This window comes from Hipposideros armiger, unplaced genomic scaffold (assembly GCF_001890085.2).
Source record: "Hipposideros armiger isolate ML-2016 unplaced genomic scaffold, ASM189008v1 scaffold_859, whole genome shotgun sequence".
In the NCBI taxonomy this organism is placed as follows: Eukaryota; Metazoa; Chordata; class Mammalia; order Chiroptera; family Hipposideridae; genus Hipposideros; species Hipposideros armiger.
This window is the reverse complement of record NW_017732209.1, coordinates 34,585-50,469: the sequence shown is the minus strand read 5'-3', so window position 1 is coordinate 50,469 and position 15,885 is coordinate 34,585. Positions and strand designations below refer to the sequence as shown.

Genomic DNA, 15,885 nt, shown 5'->3' with positions numbered 1-15,885 from the left:
CCACAGATCATCAAGCCTGGACTTGACCCCTATAATTCTTGCCCGGACACCATCCATCAGGGAGCTGACTCAGAGAGCTGGGGTCAAGGGAGCCACAATTCCAGAGACTTCCTTTGAGGGATGAGCAAAGCTGGCCCCAAGAGAGGAAGGGAGTAGCCCAGGGTCACACACTGGTGGGGAGGGCTGGAGATGGGGAGGGGTTCAGTTGCCCAGTCCCATCTCTCACAGACCTCCCTGTCTCTTACCCTGCACCCACAGAGAGGTCCTAGGGTTGGTGGACATAGTCGCCCTGGAGAACGGGGAGCTGGGGTCCCTTCTGTCGCCTGGCACGTTGCGGGGCTTGGAGGATGAATGTGTCACAGACGTTAAGGTACCTGAGACTGGGCATTGGTGATTTGGGAGGGAGCAGGAGGCACTCTGCAAACACTGGGCTTGGGGGCCTCTCCCCTCCCCCTGTCACTTTTTCCATCTCTCTTTTCCCTTTGTGGACTTCTGAGTTCTGTCCAAAAGATATAGAAACGTAAGTCCATGCTGATCACTTCTGTCTTACATTCAGTGCTGTAAGGCACCCACCTGGGCATAGAGACACTCAGTAAAGGTTCAGTACATTTGAACATTCAAAACTCAAAGCAAAAGAAAGTCAGCCACAGGACCTCAGCTCACACACCCAAAGACTCAGAGAAGGAGGCATCAAAGCATCCTTGCGTATTAGCAGGGCTGCTCATAAACATGGCTGATAACTGACTGGAATGGTCACCACTCAGCAGAATGGCGCAGCCATAAACACCTAGCCTGGCCACTGGGGTTCCCTGCCTGAATGCAGGCCCTGCTCCAGCCACAGAAACCAGAATCTTTGCAACTTGAGAGCCTAGAACCTTAGACTTGAACCTGTCTAGATTCTCAGACTCACTGAGTTGAAGACAACATCGGGCCAGAGAATCAGAGATGTGTTAACCTTAGAATCCCAGACTCTGGGAATTTTTGAATCCCAGAATCTCACAACCTTGAATGAGTTGTTTTGTAGAACCTGAGAGCAGAGTCTTAGGGCCATCAGATAAGGAGCATTGACCCTTAAACCCTCTGGGTAGTAGAATGAGGAAGCCTCAAACCACAGACACTTAATATCAAGCTCCAAATCACAGACTTAGCAATGGAAAAGGCTGGGGAGGTTTTCTGGTCCAGCCTTCCTCCCCAGCGTAAACTTGATGAGCTCACTGGTATTGTAGAATCCAGAGCTGCTTGGGGCTAAGGCGTGGGGAACATGGAGGGAGAAAGAGAGAGAGAGAGGCTCCCAGGTGACCCCAACTCCTGCTTCTCCTCCCCCCACCTACCCACTCCAGGCTCAGACTCGGGCCGCCCTGCTTCGGGTGCTGCAGGAGGACGAGGAGCACTGGGGGAGCACGGAGGACCGGCCCAGCAGCCTGGCACAGGATGTGTGTGAGGTAGAGCGAGGGGAGATGGAGGAGGATCAGGGCTGGACGGTGCTGACGTGGGGAAGTGGGACCTCACTCCCTCTTCATCCCTTCTCATCCCCTTGTACCATGCAGCTGCTGGAAGAGCACACAGAGCGAGCGCCCCGCATCAGCCGGGAGTTTGGGGAGCGGATGGCTTACTGCTGCCTGGGGGGGCTGGCAGAGTTCCTGCAGAGGTATGGTGGCTGGGGGCAGGCCTGGCGGTGCGGGGGGAGGGGAGGCTGCAATCTGGACCCAGGATCCAACAGAGAGAGGAGAGATGAAAGGAAAAATCAAGGCAGGATGGGCAGGGTGCATCAGTGGGGATCACAGGCTTTGCTGGGCTGAATGCCCAGCAAGGGACCCTTATCTAATAGTGCTCCCTCTGTCATGCCACCCTTCTCCCTCCTTCTTCCACTAGCTTCCAGCAGCGTGTCGAGCGATTCCATGAGAACCCAGGAGTCCGAGAGCTGCTACCCGACACCTATATCAGCAGGACCATCACCCTGGTCAATTGTGGGCCCCCCCTGAGGTGAGAGCACCGACAGTGCATGGGGGAGAGGGCCAGACCCAGGGAACAAGCTGAACTGGGGTGCCTGGATCTTGGGTGGAGATCACAGAGCTGGCCCCAAAAGGCAGGTACATGGGACCTTAGAAGCCTAAAACCTGAGACTTCTAGAAAAAAACACAGCATCACAGAGCACTAGAACTAGAGACTCATCAGAACATTGGGGTGTTAGAATTTCAGCAACCTGGAAGCCAGACTCACGTGCTCTAAGAATTACAGATTTTTTTTTTACCTTTTTATCTTACTTTCCTTTTTTATTAACTTAAAACAGTGAAGAGCCTCACTCCCATCACATTCCTCCCCCTGCCGCCACTTAGAGGCAGCCGATTATTGCTAGTGTCTCCCATACCTTCACAGGGATATTTGATACACTTACCAGTAAATATGTATACGCAATATGCATATATACTGTACACACTTCATGCATATGCAGGTATATGCATATCTCATACACATACATACGTATATTTAATGCAGATATAAGTAAATATATTTAAATATATGTATGTGTATTACTCCTTTTCCTTTTTAAAAAAATACAAATGGTAGAATATGGCACACACTCTGCCCCTTTAACAGCTTGGAGATCTTTCTGTTAACACAGGAAGAGTTCTCACATTTTTTTTCCCTTCCCTAAACGGATTCCAATGGCTTGGAGTTCCCTTAATTTATTGGTCTGTCCCCAAAGGATGGATAGCTGGCTCCACTCTTTTGCAGAGAAAAACCTGGCACGTCTGTCAACTCCTATAACTGTGGAGACTCAGGGATACATTCCCAGAAGGAGCCCTGCTGAGATTTGGGCAGAAAGTTCCAAATTGCCTTGCACCTCCTTTCAGCGATGGAGGGTCATTAACTGTTACAATGACAGAAAATGAGAAGGGTAGAATTTTAGAATTATAGACATTTAGAGTCGCAACTTTGCGAATGGAGACCTCCCTACTCTCACAAAGAGGAACAGACCCAGAAAGAAACCTTTCATCCCACAACACCTTCTAGGCCCCCAGACATTCTTCAGAGCCCCCAAATTCTGCAGTCTCTCAGACATCCCCTGATATTTCTCAGCCTCCAAAACCTCCCCAGAGCCCCTGACTTTTCCCAGGACCCCATCTGACCTGCCATCCCTGTGCCCCACAAAATAGGGTCTATCTAAGGCAGGTCCAGGCAGTTGGGCTGAATGTTAGGGTTCCTTGACTTTTGACTCCACGGATCCCCACAGGTCTCTGGCGGAGCGCCTGGCCCGCGTGGGGCCCCCTGAAAGTGAGCCAGCTCGGGAAGCAGCGGCCAGTTCTCTGGACCGCGTGACCCGGCTCTGCCACCGTGTCCTGGCCGACCTCCTGTTCCAGGAACTGCAGGTGAGTGAGGCAGGGGGCTTGGGTGGGGCCTGTGCCAGGACAGGGGAGTGTATCCCCTATCCTTCAGTTCCTTTCAACCCATGACTCAGTGTTTGGGAAGCAGGCGGGGGTGGGGGGTGATGGCCATGTCTGGGTCATTTGTGGGGGCTGAGAAGAGTACAGGAAGGAAAAGGTGGGAGCATACGGTCAAGGGGAGGACTGAGAGCCACCAGCAGGAGGGGCCTTAGGGATTCGGTGGAGCCCCTCCCCACTGAGATCCCCCAAATCCCTGTCCAGCCTCTCTGAGACCCTAGAGCCCCATTCATCCTTCCCTGGGTTCTTGTGCATGCCTGGAGGGGGCTGGGTTCAGAGGTGGATGAGAGTATGGGCAGGGTCGGGGAAAAACGGGGAACGGGGTGAGAGGTGTGCAGCTGAGTGGTTGTAACACATGCTCAACCCAGGCTGTACATCAGATCATGTCCCTCCTCTGCTCAGAACCTGCCATGGCTCCCAGCTCACTCAGGGTGAAAGCCAAAGTCCTTGCCGTGGCCCCCAAGGCCCTGCACAGTCCGCCTCTTCCCTCTCTGACCTCATCTTCCACTTTCCCCCTCACTTAGCTCTGCTCCAGCCACACCGCCCCACTGCTGCTCCTGAATGTGGCAGACACATTCCAGCCTCAGTACCTTAGCACCTGCTGTTGCCTCTGCCTGGACCACTCTTTCCTCCAGTAGCCACATAGTTCCCTCTCTCACCTCTGAAGCCTTGAGTCAGATGTCACCTTCTCAGTGAGACCTCTCCTGATTGCCCTATTTAAAATAGATGCCCTGAAAGCACACACACACACACACAAAAAGAAAAATAAATAAATAAAATAGACGTCCTGAGACTCCCTTCCTCACTCCCTGCCCTATTTGTCACCAAAACACTTACTGTCGCCTGCCATGCTATATCCTTTGCTGTTTTTGGCTTCTCCCCCTGGAATGTTATCTCCTGAAGGGCAAGAATTTGTTGGAATGTTTCTAAAATAATGGCTTCTTATGGAAAATTTCAAACGTACACAAAAGTAGACAGAATGATGGAATGACCTCTTGTGGACCCATCACCCACCTCCAGCACCTATCAACTCCAGGCTGATCTTGTCTCATCTCTCCCCCCATTTCTTCTGCCCACTGGATTCTTCTAAAGCAGGTCCTTCCCATCCTACCATCATCCATCAACACTTCAACCTGTATCTCCAAAGGATAAGGAATCTTTTTTAAAAAAAACATAACCACAATGCCATTTTCATACCTGACACATGGAACAAAAATTCCCTAATATCATCAAATATCACCTTGGTATTCAGATTTCTCTGACCTGTGTATGATTATCAAGCATTTGTTTGTTTCATTCTGCATTGTGTCCCCAAGCGTTCCCTCATGTGTCCCCAATGACCCACCCAGGGCTGGGCCCACAAGAAGGACTCGGAAAGTGTTTGTTGAATGACTAAATGGACAAGTATGTGAATGGGAGTGAGCTAGTGGGGGGAGAACGTGGGGGTGCTGGGAAGTGGGGTACAGTCTTTGGTTCAGGCCCGGCTTCCAGGTAAGGGGAACCTTGGGAAAATTGCTTATCCTCTTGGGGCCTCTGTTTAGATAGAGGACATAGGAATTCCAGGCTTCTCAGGTGGCTGTGTGAAGAAGCAATGGGACTGTGGCCATGAAGTGCTTAGCTCCTGTCCTGACCCGCGGGTATTGGCCATCACCATCTTCACAAATGCAGACTTTATAGCAGCAATAACGTGTCCTGAGCCAGGCACTGTACCAAGTACATCAGCTCATTTAATTCCCACTGGCTTTTCAACAAAAGCCCACAGGCCCCATTTTTGGAGGTTCAGCAAACGGGGCTACTGTCAGGATGAGAGGGCAGGATGGGGGTGCTGGGCTGAGTGGGATAGGTACCTGCTTCAGAACCCTGTGGGCACCAACCCTGCAGGTCTCCAGACACCTCACACTTCTGGTATTCACCCAGACTGCAGCGTGATTCCTCCACTTCCCACAGGCTCCATCTCAGGGACAGGCCCACTGCCCATCCCACCTCCATTATCTTGTCCAGATGCCTCCCTCCACGCCCCCCAACAGATCACTCACTACATCCTATGAATCTACCACCTGGGTTCTCCTTTCCCCCTCCTCACCTCCTCTGACCGCTGTTGTCCCTGCTTTACCCTCCTTCCAGCCTCCCCAACCCCATGTCTGCCTTAGCCTCGCCCCCTCCCATAGATTTTGGTAAATCACAAACCTGACCCTTCCCCTCTCCTGTTCAGAATTTGCCATGGCTCCTCAGTACCGTCAGGAGAAAGCTGGGGCTCCTCACACTGCCCAGAGGGCCCCTGCGTGCTCCAACCCAGCCCACCTGACCAGCCTAACCCTTCCATTGCCCCCATTACCAGTTCCAGCTTCAGGGATGGACGCACAGAACTCGGCAGTCACACAGGGCTCCCTTTGCTTAGAAGAGCCTGAGCTTCATTTAATTCTCTGCTGTCTCTGTCTTGAAATTCTTAATTTTTGAACAAGGGTCTCCCATTTGCATTTGCATTGGGCCCCGCAAATTATTTCATTTTATTTATTTTTTTAAGATTTTATTGGGGAATTGGGGGAGGGGAACAGACAAGTTGCTGTCCTTTTGTTCTTCAGTCTAGTTGTGGAGGACGTCGCTTCACTGGCCCATGTTGGTATTATCATTGTGCTCTTCCTGGGTGAGGCAGTTGCTCCCTGGCCATTGGATGGCTGTTCACAGGGGCTCAGGGCAGCTCCTGCTGGCTACTGGCCACTCACTGTAGCTTAAGGCAGCCCACTGCAGCAGGGACTCACAGTCACTGCCATCACCAGCGACTCACAGCAGCCCAGCTCCAGGTTGAGCTGTTGTTCACCTTCTCAGCTGTAGAGGGCGCAGAATCACTGGCCCTCATGTGGGATCCGAACCTGGGCTCTGATGCTTAGAGCTGGCGTCCCAAGCCAACTCTTAACCAACGTGTCACTCGGTGAGCCCAGGCCTGGCAAATTATATAGATGGTCTTGCCAACCACATTGACCTTCTTTTTGGTCTTCCTCGATTGGCAGGTCCTTCTGAAATCTGAGACTACGTCACACTTCCTTCTGATTGAGCCACTCTCTCTCCCACCCATTATCTGGCTAACAATGACCTTTCATCCAGGGCCTCAGCTTTGGTGTGCCCTCCTCCAGGAAGTCCTCCTTGACTCTGTGCTGACTCAGGCATCCCTCTGAGCTTCCTAACCCCCTGACTGTGGTCACTGTCTGGGGATGCGTCTGTCTTTCCCTCTGGACTCTAATCCCCAGGAGGGTAGTGCTGAGGCTGTCTTAGTCACTGCTGTGTCCCCAGCACCACATACACAGCCCTGGTTCAGCTTCGAGCAGAGTTTGAGGACATGGTATGTGGAACTGCTAAATGAAGAAAGAGGGTGGCAGGAAGGGGAGCTATAACCCTCACCCACGCACCCCCACTCTGTCTCTCCCAGCCACACTTCAACAAGCTGATGCGCAGGAAGTGGCTGAGCAGCCCGGAGGCCCTGGACGGCATCGTGGGCACGCTGGGCGCGCAGGCCCTGGCACTGCGCAGGATGCAGGATGAGCCTTACCAGGTGCGGCTGCTGGGCAGGGGAGTGGGAGGAAGGGGCGTGAAGCAGGGGCACTCTGCTGGGGGAGACCTCTTCAAGGTGGGGAGAAGCTCTCTCGGGGTGAGATAGGTGGCTCTCTGCCTGGGGTCTGCGGAGAGCCTTGCCCGCGAGTACTGAGGCGTACGGTGGGGTGGAACTCGGGAGAATGGGAAGAGGGCTGGGATGGGCATCCTTTGGGGTCTGTCTGCGAGTTGTTTAGGGGAAGAGGACAGGGATCACTCTCGGGGGTTGGGTGCAGGGAGGGGGACTGGCGTTCTGTAGGTTGGGCCGGGGTTCCCGTGGGGTGCCCGGAGAGGGGAGTAGCAACGGGAGTACCGGCGGCTCACACGCCCTCGTGTCTCCCCCGGTTCTCAGGCGCTGGTGGCCGAGCTGCACCGGCGGGCGCTAGTCGAGTACGTGCGGCCCCTGCTCCGCGGACGCTTGCGCTGCCGCTCGGCGCGGACGCGCAGCCGCGTGGCCGGGAGACTCCGGGAGGACGCGGCGCAGCTCCAGAGGCTGTTCAGGCGGCTGGTCAGTGTGGCTGTGGCGGGGCGGCGGCTCCAAAACCACGGACCCGATAGCCAGGACCTGGGCTTAGAATAATACTGTCACTCAACTTTCAGTCCATAGCAACCGGTAACACTCGAGGTCTTGCCCTCCGCGCGCCTAAAATCCGGCGACAGCTAGCCTCTGCGCGCAAAGGAGTAGAATCATGGTCCCTACACATTGTTGGGGGGTGAGATCAGTTATGTGCTTAGAACCCTACCATGCACAGAGATGGCCCGCCACAAACATCAGCTATTATTCTGAGCACAGGTAGAAACCAAATGCAACAGAAACTCAGAATCTTAGTGTTCCCAAATACCAGAATTTAAAATCATCAAGTTTTTTTTTGGGGGGGCCGAGTGGCTCAGTTGGTTAAGAGCTTCACTCAAGAGTGCGAGCTCTGAGCAACAGGGCTGCCAGTTCGATCCCTGGCCCAAGCTGAGCTGCCAACAGGTGGCAGGATGGCTCAGCTAAAAAAAAAAATAATAATGAATAAAATAAAATCACCAATTTTTATTTGTACCCAGTTGTAATCAGCAGGACAGGAAGGGCCTTATCAGACTTGATTCTAGGAGTTTCTAGTCTGGAGTCCTTGGAAATTTGTTTTGGAAATTTTATTGAGAAGGCAGAGCGATCAACTTGTGCAGGTATCCAGTTTCCCCCCAAGTTTGCAAACTTGGACTAGGTTCTAAGGGGTGCCCCCAGGCCCCAAATTAACTGCGAAACTTGGAGTAGCTTCTATTATAGACTTTTCTTCAGATTTCCAAAGGTTCCAGATAACTTCTGATCACAATCTGTCCTCTGCCCCGTTTTACATATGAGGAAACTGAGGCCAGGAGGGGCTGGGCCTTGGGAGCTTGTGGTTTGCGGAGGGGGCCGTTGGGAAGAGTGCAAACCCAGGGCCTTCTCCTGCAGGAGTCCCCGGCCTCTTGGCTGGACGCCGTGGTGCCCCATTTGGCCGAAGTCCTGCAGCTGGAAGACACTCCCAGCATCCAGGTGGAGGTGGGGGTGCTGGTGCGGGACTACCCAGACATCAGGTGAGTGTCCCACTCCCACCCCGCTGCCAGGCCGAGGTCTCCGGAGGGCCTTGGCATCCGTCCCTGCATTTCCTGCCTCTGGGGTGAGGGAGGGAGGTGGCGAGCGTGTCTGACGGCCGTTTCCTGCTGGAACCAGGGCATTATTAATACGATTTCCCTCCTTCGCCTGCCGCCGTCACCGTCGCTGCCGCCGCCACCAGGGCTCGAAAACAAACAAGCAAGCACAGGAAGCGCAGGGCAGGGGGGCGCGGGGGCCGCCTGGCGGCAGGAAGGGCCGGCCCAACAGGGGAACCGCGGGGGACACGGGGACACGCACGGGCACATGGGCGCACACGCATTGCCGCAGCGGCAGGCGCCATTCAGATCCTGGTGGACCATTTCCTTTCTCTGTGGTCCTCTCTGACCTTCATTTTCCTCCTCCGTTTCACGGGGATAATAGTACTCTTTTCGTCAGACTATGAAATCACCATCATCCTCGTCAATGGTGACAGCAGTAACAATATCAGCTCTTGCTTACTGAGTCCTTATGTCAGACCTAAGAAAGCATCTTACATACCCACTCTATAAGAGAAGGGCAGCATTGTTGTAAGTGCTTGGCACCACCTGAGGCAGGCAGAAACTAAGTAGCTAACCCCAAATAGGAAAGCCAGCTAGTAGCAAAGCCGAGACTTGAACCCAGGTAGAAGGCTGTCTAAAGCTGGCACACCTGACCACCACACCATGCTGCCACCTGTAAATGTGGGATGCTGGTGGCCGTTGTGGCAGTACCGAAGTGCTATTCGGGCAGGCAGACATTCTGTCCCTAGAGAGAGTAAACCGAGCACAGGGCATCGGTGCAACAGGGCATTGGTGGGGTTTGGGGTCCAGGGTTGAGGGCTAGGGGTTGAGGGTGAGGATTCCAGAGCTGACTCACAATGGATGGCTCTGATTCTGGGGTGTGGAATTCATGTCCTTGGGAAAGCACAGAGCCCTGGAGTGCCATGGGGGCGGGTGGGGGACCCAGCCTTCTTGCTGGATTAGGATTTCTGAACTTGAATGTGAACCTCAGTTTGTGAGGTCTCAAGCTGGGCTGAGAGGAACAGTTCCCAAGCTGAGTTTGGGGGCTCTTCAGTTGAGCTAGAAGGTTCTTGAGCCTCGTTTTGGGTGAGTGTTTTGGAGCTGTGAGGAGTCCAAACCTGGAATGTGTAGACACTGAGCTGGGTTGAAGGGAGTAGTGAAGGCCCCGGAGCTCTGAAATGAAAGTTCTGGAAATGAAGGTTGGATTCAGGATCTTGAGCTGAAATATGGCGGTGGTTCTGGAGTTGAGTTTTGGATCCGTGATCTGGAGCTGAGGTGGGGGTGAAGGGGAAGGTTCCCTTGTGTCAGATTTAGGGCCAAGGGCTGTGGACTGGAGTTGGGTTTGAGTTGGGAATGAGGGTCCCCAAAGTGAATTTTAGATCCTGAATAGAATTTTAGTTGAGCACGATCTTGGGAATGGGTTGGGGGTGAGGCGAATAAGGATTCCAAGGTCAAATTTGGAGATGAAGGTTCCAGAATGGGATCGAGGTTGACAGATCTTGAGTTGAGTTTTGGCTGATGGCTCTGGAGCTGGTGAGAAACTTCCAGACCTTGGAGTGAGGTGAGGGTTAGGTTGGGAATGTGGGTGGGCACCACATTTGCGTGATGATGTGGGGCTGTTTGAGACGAAAACAAAAGTGAAGTTCAGTGTTGCTGTAGATACCAGGGCTTAAACAGATGTGAGGGCACCGGAAGGGAAATTTAGGAGTTGTCTCAACTACGTTGGGGCTGAAAATGAAAGGTTATTTCAATCAGGAGCTGAGACTGGGATGGACAGGAAGATTCCTGGGCTGGGTTTGGAGGCGAGGGTTCTGGAATCCTTGTGAGTGGGAGGATTTGGGAATGGTTGTTCCGGAGGGAGGCTGGCATGGGAAGAGGGGCAGGGGGGCCTGGTGAACAGAGAGGGATCTGGAGGGGCCGGTGTGGAGGGGGACTCTGCAGGGACTCCAGAGCTAAGATAGGTTGTGACATGGGTGTTGGTCAGGTGGGGTCCACAGTGGGGCTGGGTGTGTGTCAGGAGCCCAGAATCTCACGCTTCTGTCCCTTCTTCTACTCCCAGGCGGAAGCACGTCGCGGCCCTCCTTGACATCCGTGGCCTGCACAACACGGTCACCCGCCATGAGATCCTGGCCGTGGCCCGCGACCTGGAGCTGTTTGAGGGGGAAGCCCTGTCACCCCCTCGGGACCGTGCCTTCTTCGCAGACATCCCCGTGCCGCGCCCCCCTTTTTGCCTCGGCCTCCCTCTTTTCCTGGGCCGCCTCCCCCTCTCCCGGCTGGCCAGGCCCAGTTTGGCCTGTCTGCCCCGGCTTCGGCCTCCAGCCCCATCCCGGCCTCAGGCCCAACGTTGAGACTCTCCCAGCCTTCCGTCTCAGTGCCCCCATCTCTGCTGCTGACACACAGTCCTCCTGACTCTTTGCCTGGGACCATAGACCCCTGGGATGGAGAGGTCCTCAGAGGTCTTCTCACCCACCCGCCAACTCCCTGTACAGAAGAGAAACGAGGGCAAGCGGGAGCAAGGACGTTCCCAAGGCCAGGAGACGCGTTCCCAGCACCACCTCTCCAGCCCAATGTGTGGTGGGTGGCGTTGGAAGGCTCTACACAAATATCCCAGGCCCCCCCTTTCCCCTCACCTCAAGGTCTGGCCCCAGTCCAATGTATTAAGGAATGTATGATACTTAGAATAAAGAGGTTTCTATTTAACACAAGGAAGGGCTGAGTCCCCAGTGTGTGGGGGGAGGAAGGACCAGGGGCAGGGCCCAGGGCCAAGGGCTTCTTACACGCCCAAGGCCGGGCTAAGGTCCAACTCTTGGGCAGTGCATTGGAGACTGAGGGAGGCCCTGCGGGCCAGGAACAGCCAGGCCACCTTGTTTGCACCCAGGTGGTCAGGTGGGGTCCACAGGCGGGTTGCAAGTCTCTGTGGCCAACCCTGGGCCACTCTGAGCCAGGGCCCCTCATTTTGTCAATCCCAAAGTGCCTCTCCTTTCCTGGGCCTGGCAGTTCCACCTTGGCCTGCCCTCCCTATCCATCCTTAACCGGGAAGCTGTGTCAAGAGAGGAAGGAGGTGGGGGGCAGGGCCGGCGGCATCCAGGGCGCCCTCCTGGGTTGATGCAGGAAAATCTCAGGGTGGGAAAAATTCCAGCTTCTCACCCCCAGCCCCACCGGATCCTGGTCCCCACGGAGACCTTGAGGTCGCCTCCCTGTTGACCTCTGCCCCTCCGGCCTGGTTGGACAGCCTATGATGGATGCTTCCTGGCATGATTTTTTTTTTTTCCTGAGAAATCGGAAGGAGGAGGCAGCCAGGGGTCAGTGTTGGAGCTGGGGTGGCCTCACGCACATTTGAACTCGGGAAGGTGGGGACTCAGGTTTCTTGGAGCCTTGGGGCTGTGTAACCCTGCGCAGGAAGCTGATCCTCTCTGGGCAGTGTGGTTCCTGTCCCTCTCTAGTAAACTGCTTAAGCTGTCTTTGCCCAAGATAAAGCAAGACGTCCAGAGGATGTACCCTCCTTACTTCAACTACTAAAATGACACTTTCAGTGTCATTGATTCACAAGAGAGGAATCGAAGAATTAACGTGTTGTAGTTTGTAGGCATTTAATTCAAGATGAATTCATCTCAGTTTAGTAGTGTTCTTTTCAGATTTTGCAAACATTTTCTTGGTCTGGCCTGAGAAACTCTGACCTTACTTGGAGCCTCTGTTTCTACTTTTGTAAAATGGGGGAAAGGGTCCTAAAAGCTGCAATAATTGAGCGTGTACCGTAAACCAAGTCCCATGCTCCCAGCGAGTCACTCCGTGCCCCTTCTCAGCAAACTTGCAGACTTGGACACAGAGGCTCAGACAGGGGAAGGAAGGAATGCAGCCAAAATAACCCACCCAGCAAGTGCCAGGACCCCACCTGTACACTCCAGGCCCTTACAACAGCCACCCTGTGAGTGAGCAGGCCGGGAGGGCCCAGTGAGGAAGTGGCCCAGGTCCTGACTCAGGAAAAGCACTTGGGAAAATGTTAGCTGTTTGGACTCAGAGGTGCGCTCCATCCCCACCCTACCCTTTCCTGGCTGTGCGACTGGGACAGGATTGCAGCTATTCATTGGGTCCTTGTGTGCCCTAAATGCACAGCATCTCATGGCACCATGCCTCTGGCCCTGGGAGGAGGGATTTTTTTTTATAAGTTTTTTAAGGAGGGCACAGCTCACAGTGGCCCATGTGGGGATCGAACCAGCAACCTTGGTGTTATCAGACCACATTCTAACCAACTGAACTCACCGGCCATCTCCTGAGGAGGCATTGTTTATCCCAGGCAGGAAGCAGGCTCAGATTAGGCACAAGCTGGGCAACAGAATCTTAGAGGCAGCAGCCAGGATTCGAACCCCAATTAGAAAGACTCCGAGAGTTCTCAGCCACTGTCCACTGAGCACCCATATGCCACGTGCCTAACTGTGCCCCGCACCTTGTTGCCCGGTCCGAGGCCAGCCTCCCCACCACCTAGGAGGTGGGTCGTGTTATTGTCCCTGGTGCACTAATGAGGTCCCCAAGGCCCTGTTACTCCATCTGATCACACAGCCAGGAAGTAGTTGAGCAGCCCCATCACTGGGGAGAAAAGATAAAGTCAGATGGTGAGGGAAACTATTCATATGGGCCACAGCCATGGTCCAGGGTGAGGAAAAGGAGGCGCCAGGTGGCCATGCCCTCTGCTTGGACTGGGGTTGATTCAACTGAGACCAGGTTAATTTAGCTTCATCAAAACATGAAGTTGCGGGCCGGCCGAGTGGCTCAGTTGGTTAAGAGCTGGCTTGGGATGCCAGAGGACTCCGGTTTGGATCCCACATATGAGGGCCAGTGACACTGCCCTCTACAGCTAAGATGCTAAACAACAGCTCAACCTGGGGCTGGGCTGCCGTGAGTCGCCCGCGGTGTAGGCTGCAGTCCCTGTGGCAGTGGGTTGCCATGGGCTACCGTGTGTAGCCAGCAGCCAGCGTGAGCAGCCTGCAGCCACTGTGATCGGCAGTCCGGAAGCCGGCGACTGATCTGCCTCGCCCGGGAAGAGCGCAATGATGGTGCCAACTTGGGCCAGTGAAGCAACGTCCTCTACAACTGAAGAACAAAAGGACAGCAACTTGTCTGTTCCCCTCCCCCAATTCCCCAATAAAAATCTTTTAAAAAAAACACCAAAAAAAAAAAAACAAAACATGAAGTCACAGCCAGGACCTCCTCTGAGAAGGAGATGCACCAGGCAGGGTTCACCCCACTCTGGGGCCTCCCCCCGCAACCCTGTCCCCTTCCAGAATGGGCCAGTGCCTTTCTGCTGAACTGTAAATGCAGGCAGATCATTTTCCATTGAACCCTCAGCCTAAAGCAGTCCCATCAAAATACCCAGTGTACAAGAGGCCCCCAGAGGTATGACGGGAGAGACCAAGGGTGTCTAATGTTTGCCCAGCAAAGTCCTTGGGCCCCTTCATCAACAGCAGGCCAAATCCAAGCAACCTGAGCAAGTCTGAGACAAGCCTGGGCCTCGCTATCACAGAGAGGAGGAGGGGCCAAAAGAGAATGTACCAAGCTTCTACCCTGCCTCAGAACCTCAGCCCCAGGCCTTCTGCAACTTTCACCCCCTGTCGGAGCTCCCACACCCCTCCCTAAGCCTCAACCCCTGTCTCTAAACTCTAGTCCCCTCTCAAGTCCCCAAGCCTCTCCCTGAGATGCCACCCCCCTCAGAATCTATCTCTCTTCTTGAGACCCGTCTCCTTCTGGATGGCTCCTCCCATCCCTGAAGTCTCCATTCTCTTCTCTGAGCCTTCCCACCTCCTCTGCCTCTGAGGTCCTGCCCCTTCTCTAGGCCCCTGGGGGCTCTGAGTCCTGTCACCCACTTGGGTCTCCTCTGAGCCCCCACTTCCTTTGTTCCTATAAATTTATCCCTTCCTTCCTTCCATCCATTCATTCGAGTTCATCCTCTGCCAACCTTTTTCAAGGCAGCTCTGGGGACATTGTGGTGACCTCAATAGCCTTGGCATTGCTCTTTCAAAACTGACAATCCAGTGGGGTAGATACAGCTATCATCCAGAGTGGTCAGAGGTAGAGTTTGGGAGCTCAGGGGGCTGCAGGAGCCCAAGGGGTGCCTGGCCTTGTCTGGGAGTTAGTGTGTGTGGGGGACTTCCTGGAGGAGGAGGCATGTGTGCTGAGATCCAGCCCCGACTTGGCCCACAGACATCATCTTGCATTTCACAATATCCCAGAGGCCCTGAGGAGGAAAACGGAAACAATACACCCCTTACATTTTCTTATAGTCTCACCTAATGCACTTTGTTATACATGGAGTGGTTTTCAAAGGGAAATTTAAAATGCTCATATCCTTGATCTCAGAAACCTCACTTCCAGGAATGCATTCCTTTGCCATAGTCACACAGGTGCAAAACAGACACTTGAAAGAAGATAGCCATTGCTACACTGTTCAAGTAGCACAGATGGAAACAGTCAAGGGGCAGCTAGCCCCAGATGTAATTCACTGTAGCTGATAAAGATTGGAGGCAGCTCTTCAGGTTCTGACATGAAACACCTTCCAAGATACACTGTCAGGTGAAAAATGTGAAGTGCAACACAGTGGATACATCTCAGTAAATATATTTATAACTCTAGATGGAGGCACTATCCCATTTGTATCCATGGTTACCTCTGGGGAACAGGATTGGAGGGAGAAAAGAGATTCCCACCTTCAAATTCATAAACTATTCTCTTTGGATTTTTTTCTCTTTATAGAAGTAAAATAAACACACAGAAAGGCACACAGATCATTGGTGCAAAGCTCAATAAATTTCTACTGAGTGAACACACCTATGTAACCAACACAAGTCAAGATATAGACCTTTCCAGTCCCCGCCCCGCACCCCTCTCCCACCTTGCATCTCCTGCCAACCACTCCCCTTGCAAAGGTTAATCACTATTCTGGTTCCAACACCATTGATTGCTTTTGCCAATTTTTGTACTTTATATAATTGGAATCACACATTAGAATCATCACTCAAAAATCTGTTGTAGTTCTAAACACTAGCAATAAATAATCTGAAAAGGAAATTAAGAAAACCATTCCATTTACAATAGCATCCAAAAAAATAAAATAATTAGAGGGTGCCGGCTGAGTGGCTCAGTTGGTTAAGAGCTCGCTCAAAAGTTTGAGCTCTGAGCAACAGCAGTTCGAGTCCAGCCCGAGCTGAGCAGCCGCTGAGCTGCCAACAGGTAGCAGGATGGCTCAGCT

At 53.3% G+C, this 15,885-nt stretch overlaps 1 protein-coding gene across 1 annotated transcript in view; it reads left to right on the top strand.

The window, feature by feature from the left end:
* Positions 1-11,332, top strand: part of EXOC3L2 (exocyst complex component 3 like 2) — a 26,170-nt gene extending 14,838 nt beyond the window's left edge. The window contains exons 4-12 of the mRNA XM_019629527.1: positions 259-370; positions 1,341-1,442; positions 1,548-1,648; positions 1,873-1,983; positions 3,236-3,371; positions 6,868-6,990; positions 7,381-7,536; positions 8,467-8,588; positions 10,705-11,332. Coding sequence (XP_019485072.1) covers positions 259-370; positions 1,341-1,442; positions 1,548-1,648; positions 1,873-1,983; positions 3,236-3,371; positions 6,868-6,990; positions 7,381-7,536; positions 8,467-8,588; positions 10,705-10,993 — 1,252 coding nt within the window. The 3' untranslated portion in view covers positions 10,994-11,332. The remainder of the gene's footprint in view (positions 1-258; positions 371-1,340; positions 1,443-1,547; positions 1,649-1,872; positions 1,984-3,235; positions 3,372-6,867; positions 6,991-7,380; positions 7,537-8,466; positions 8,589-10,704) is intronic.
* Positions 11,333-15,885: the final 4,553 nt, after the last annotated feature.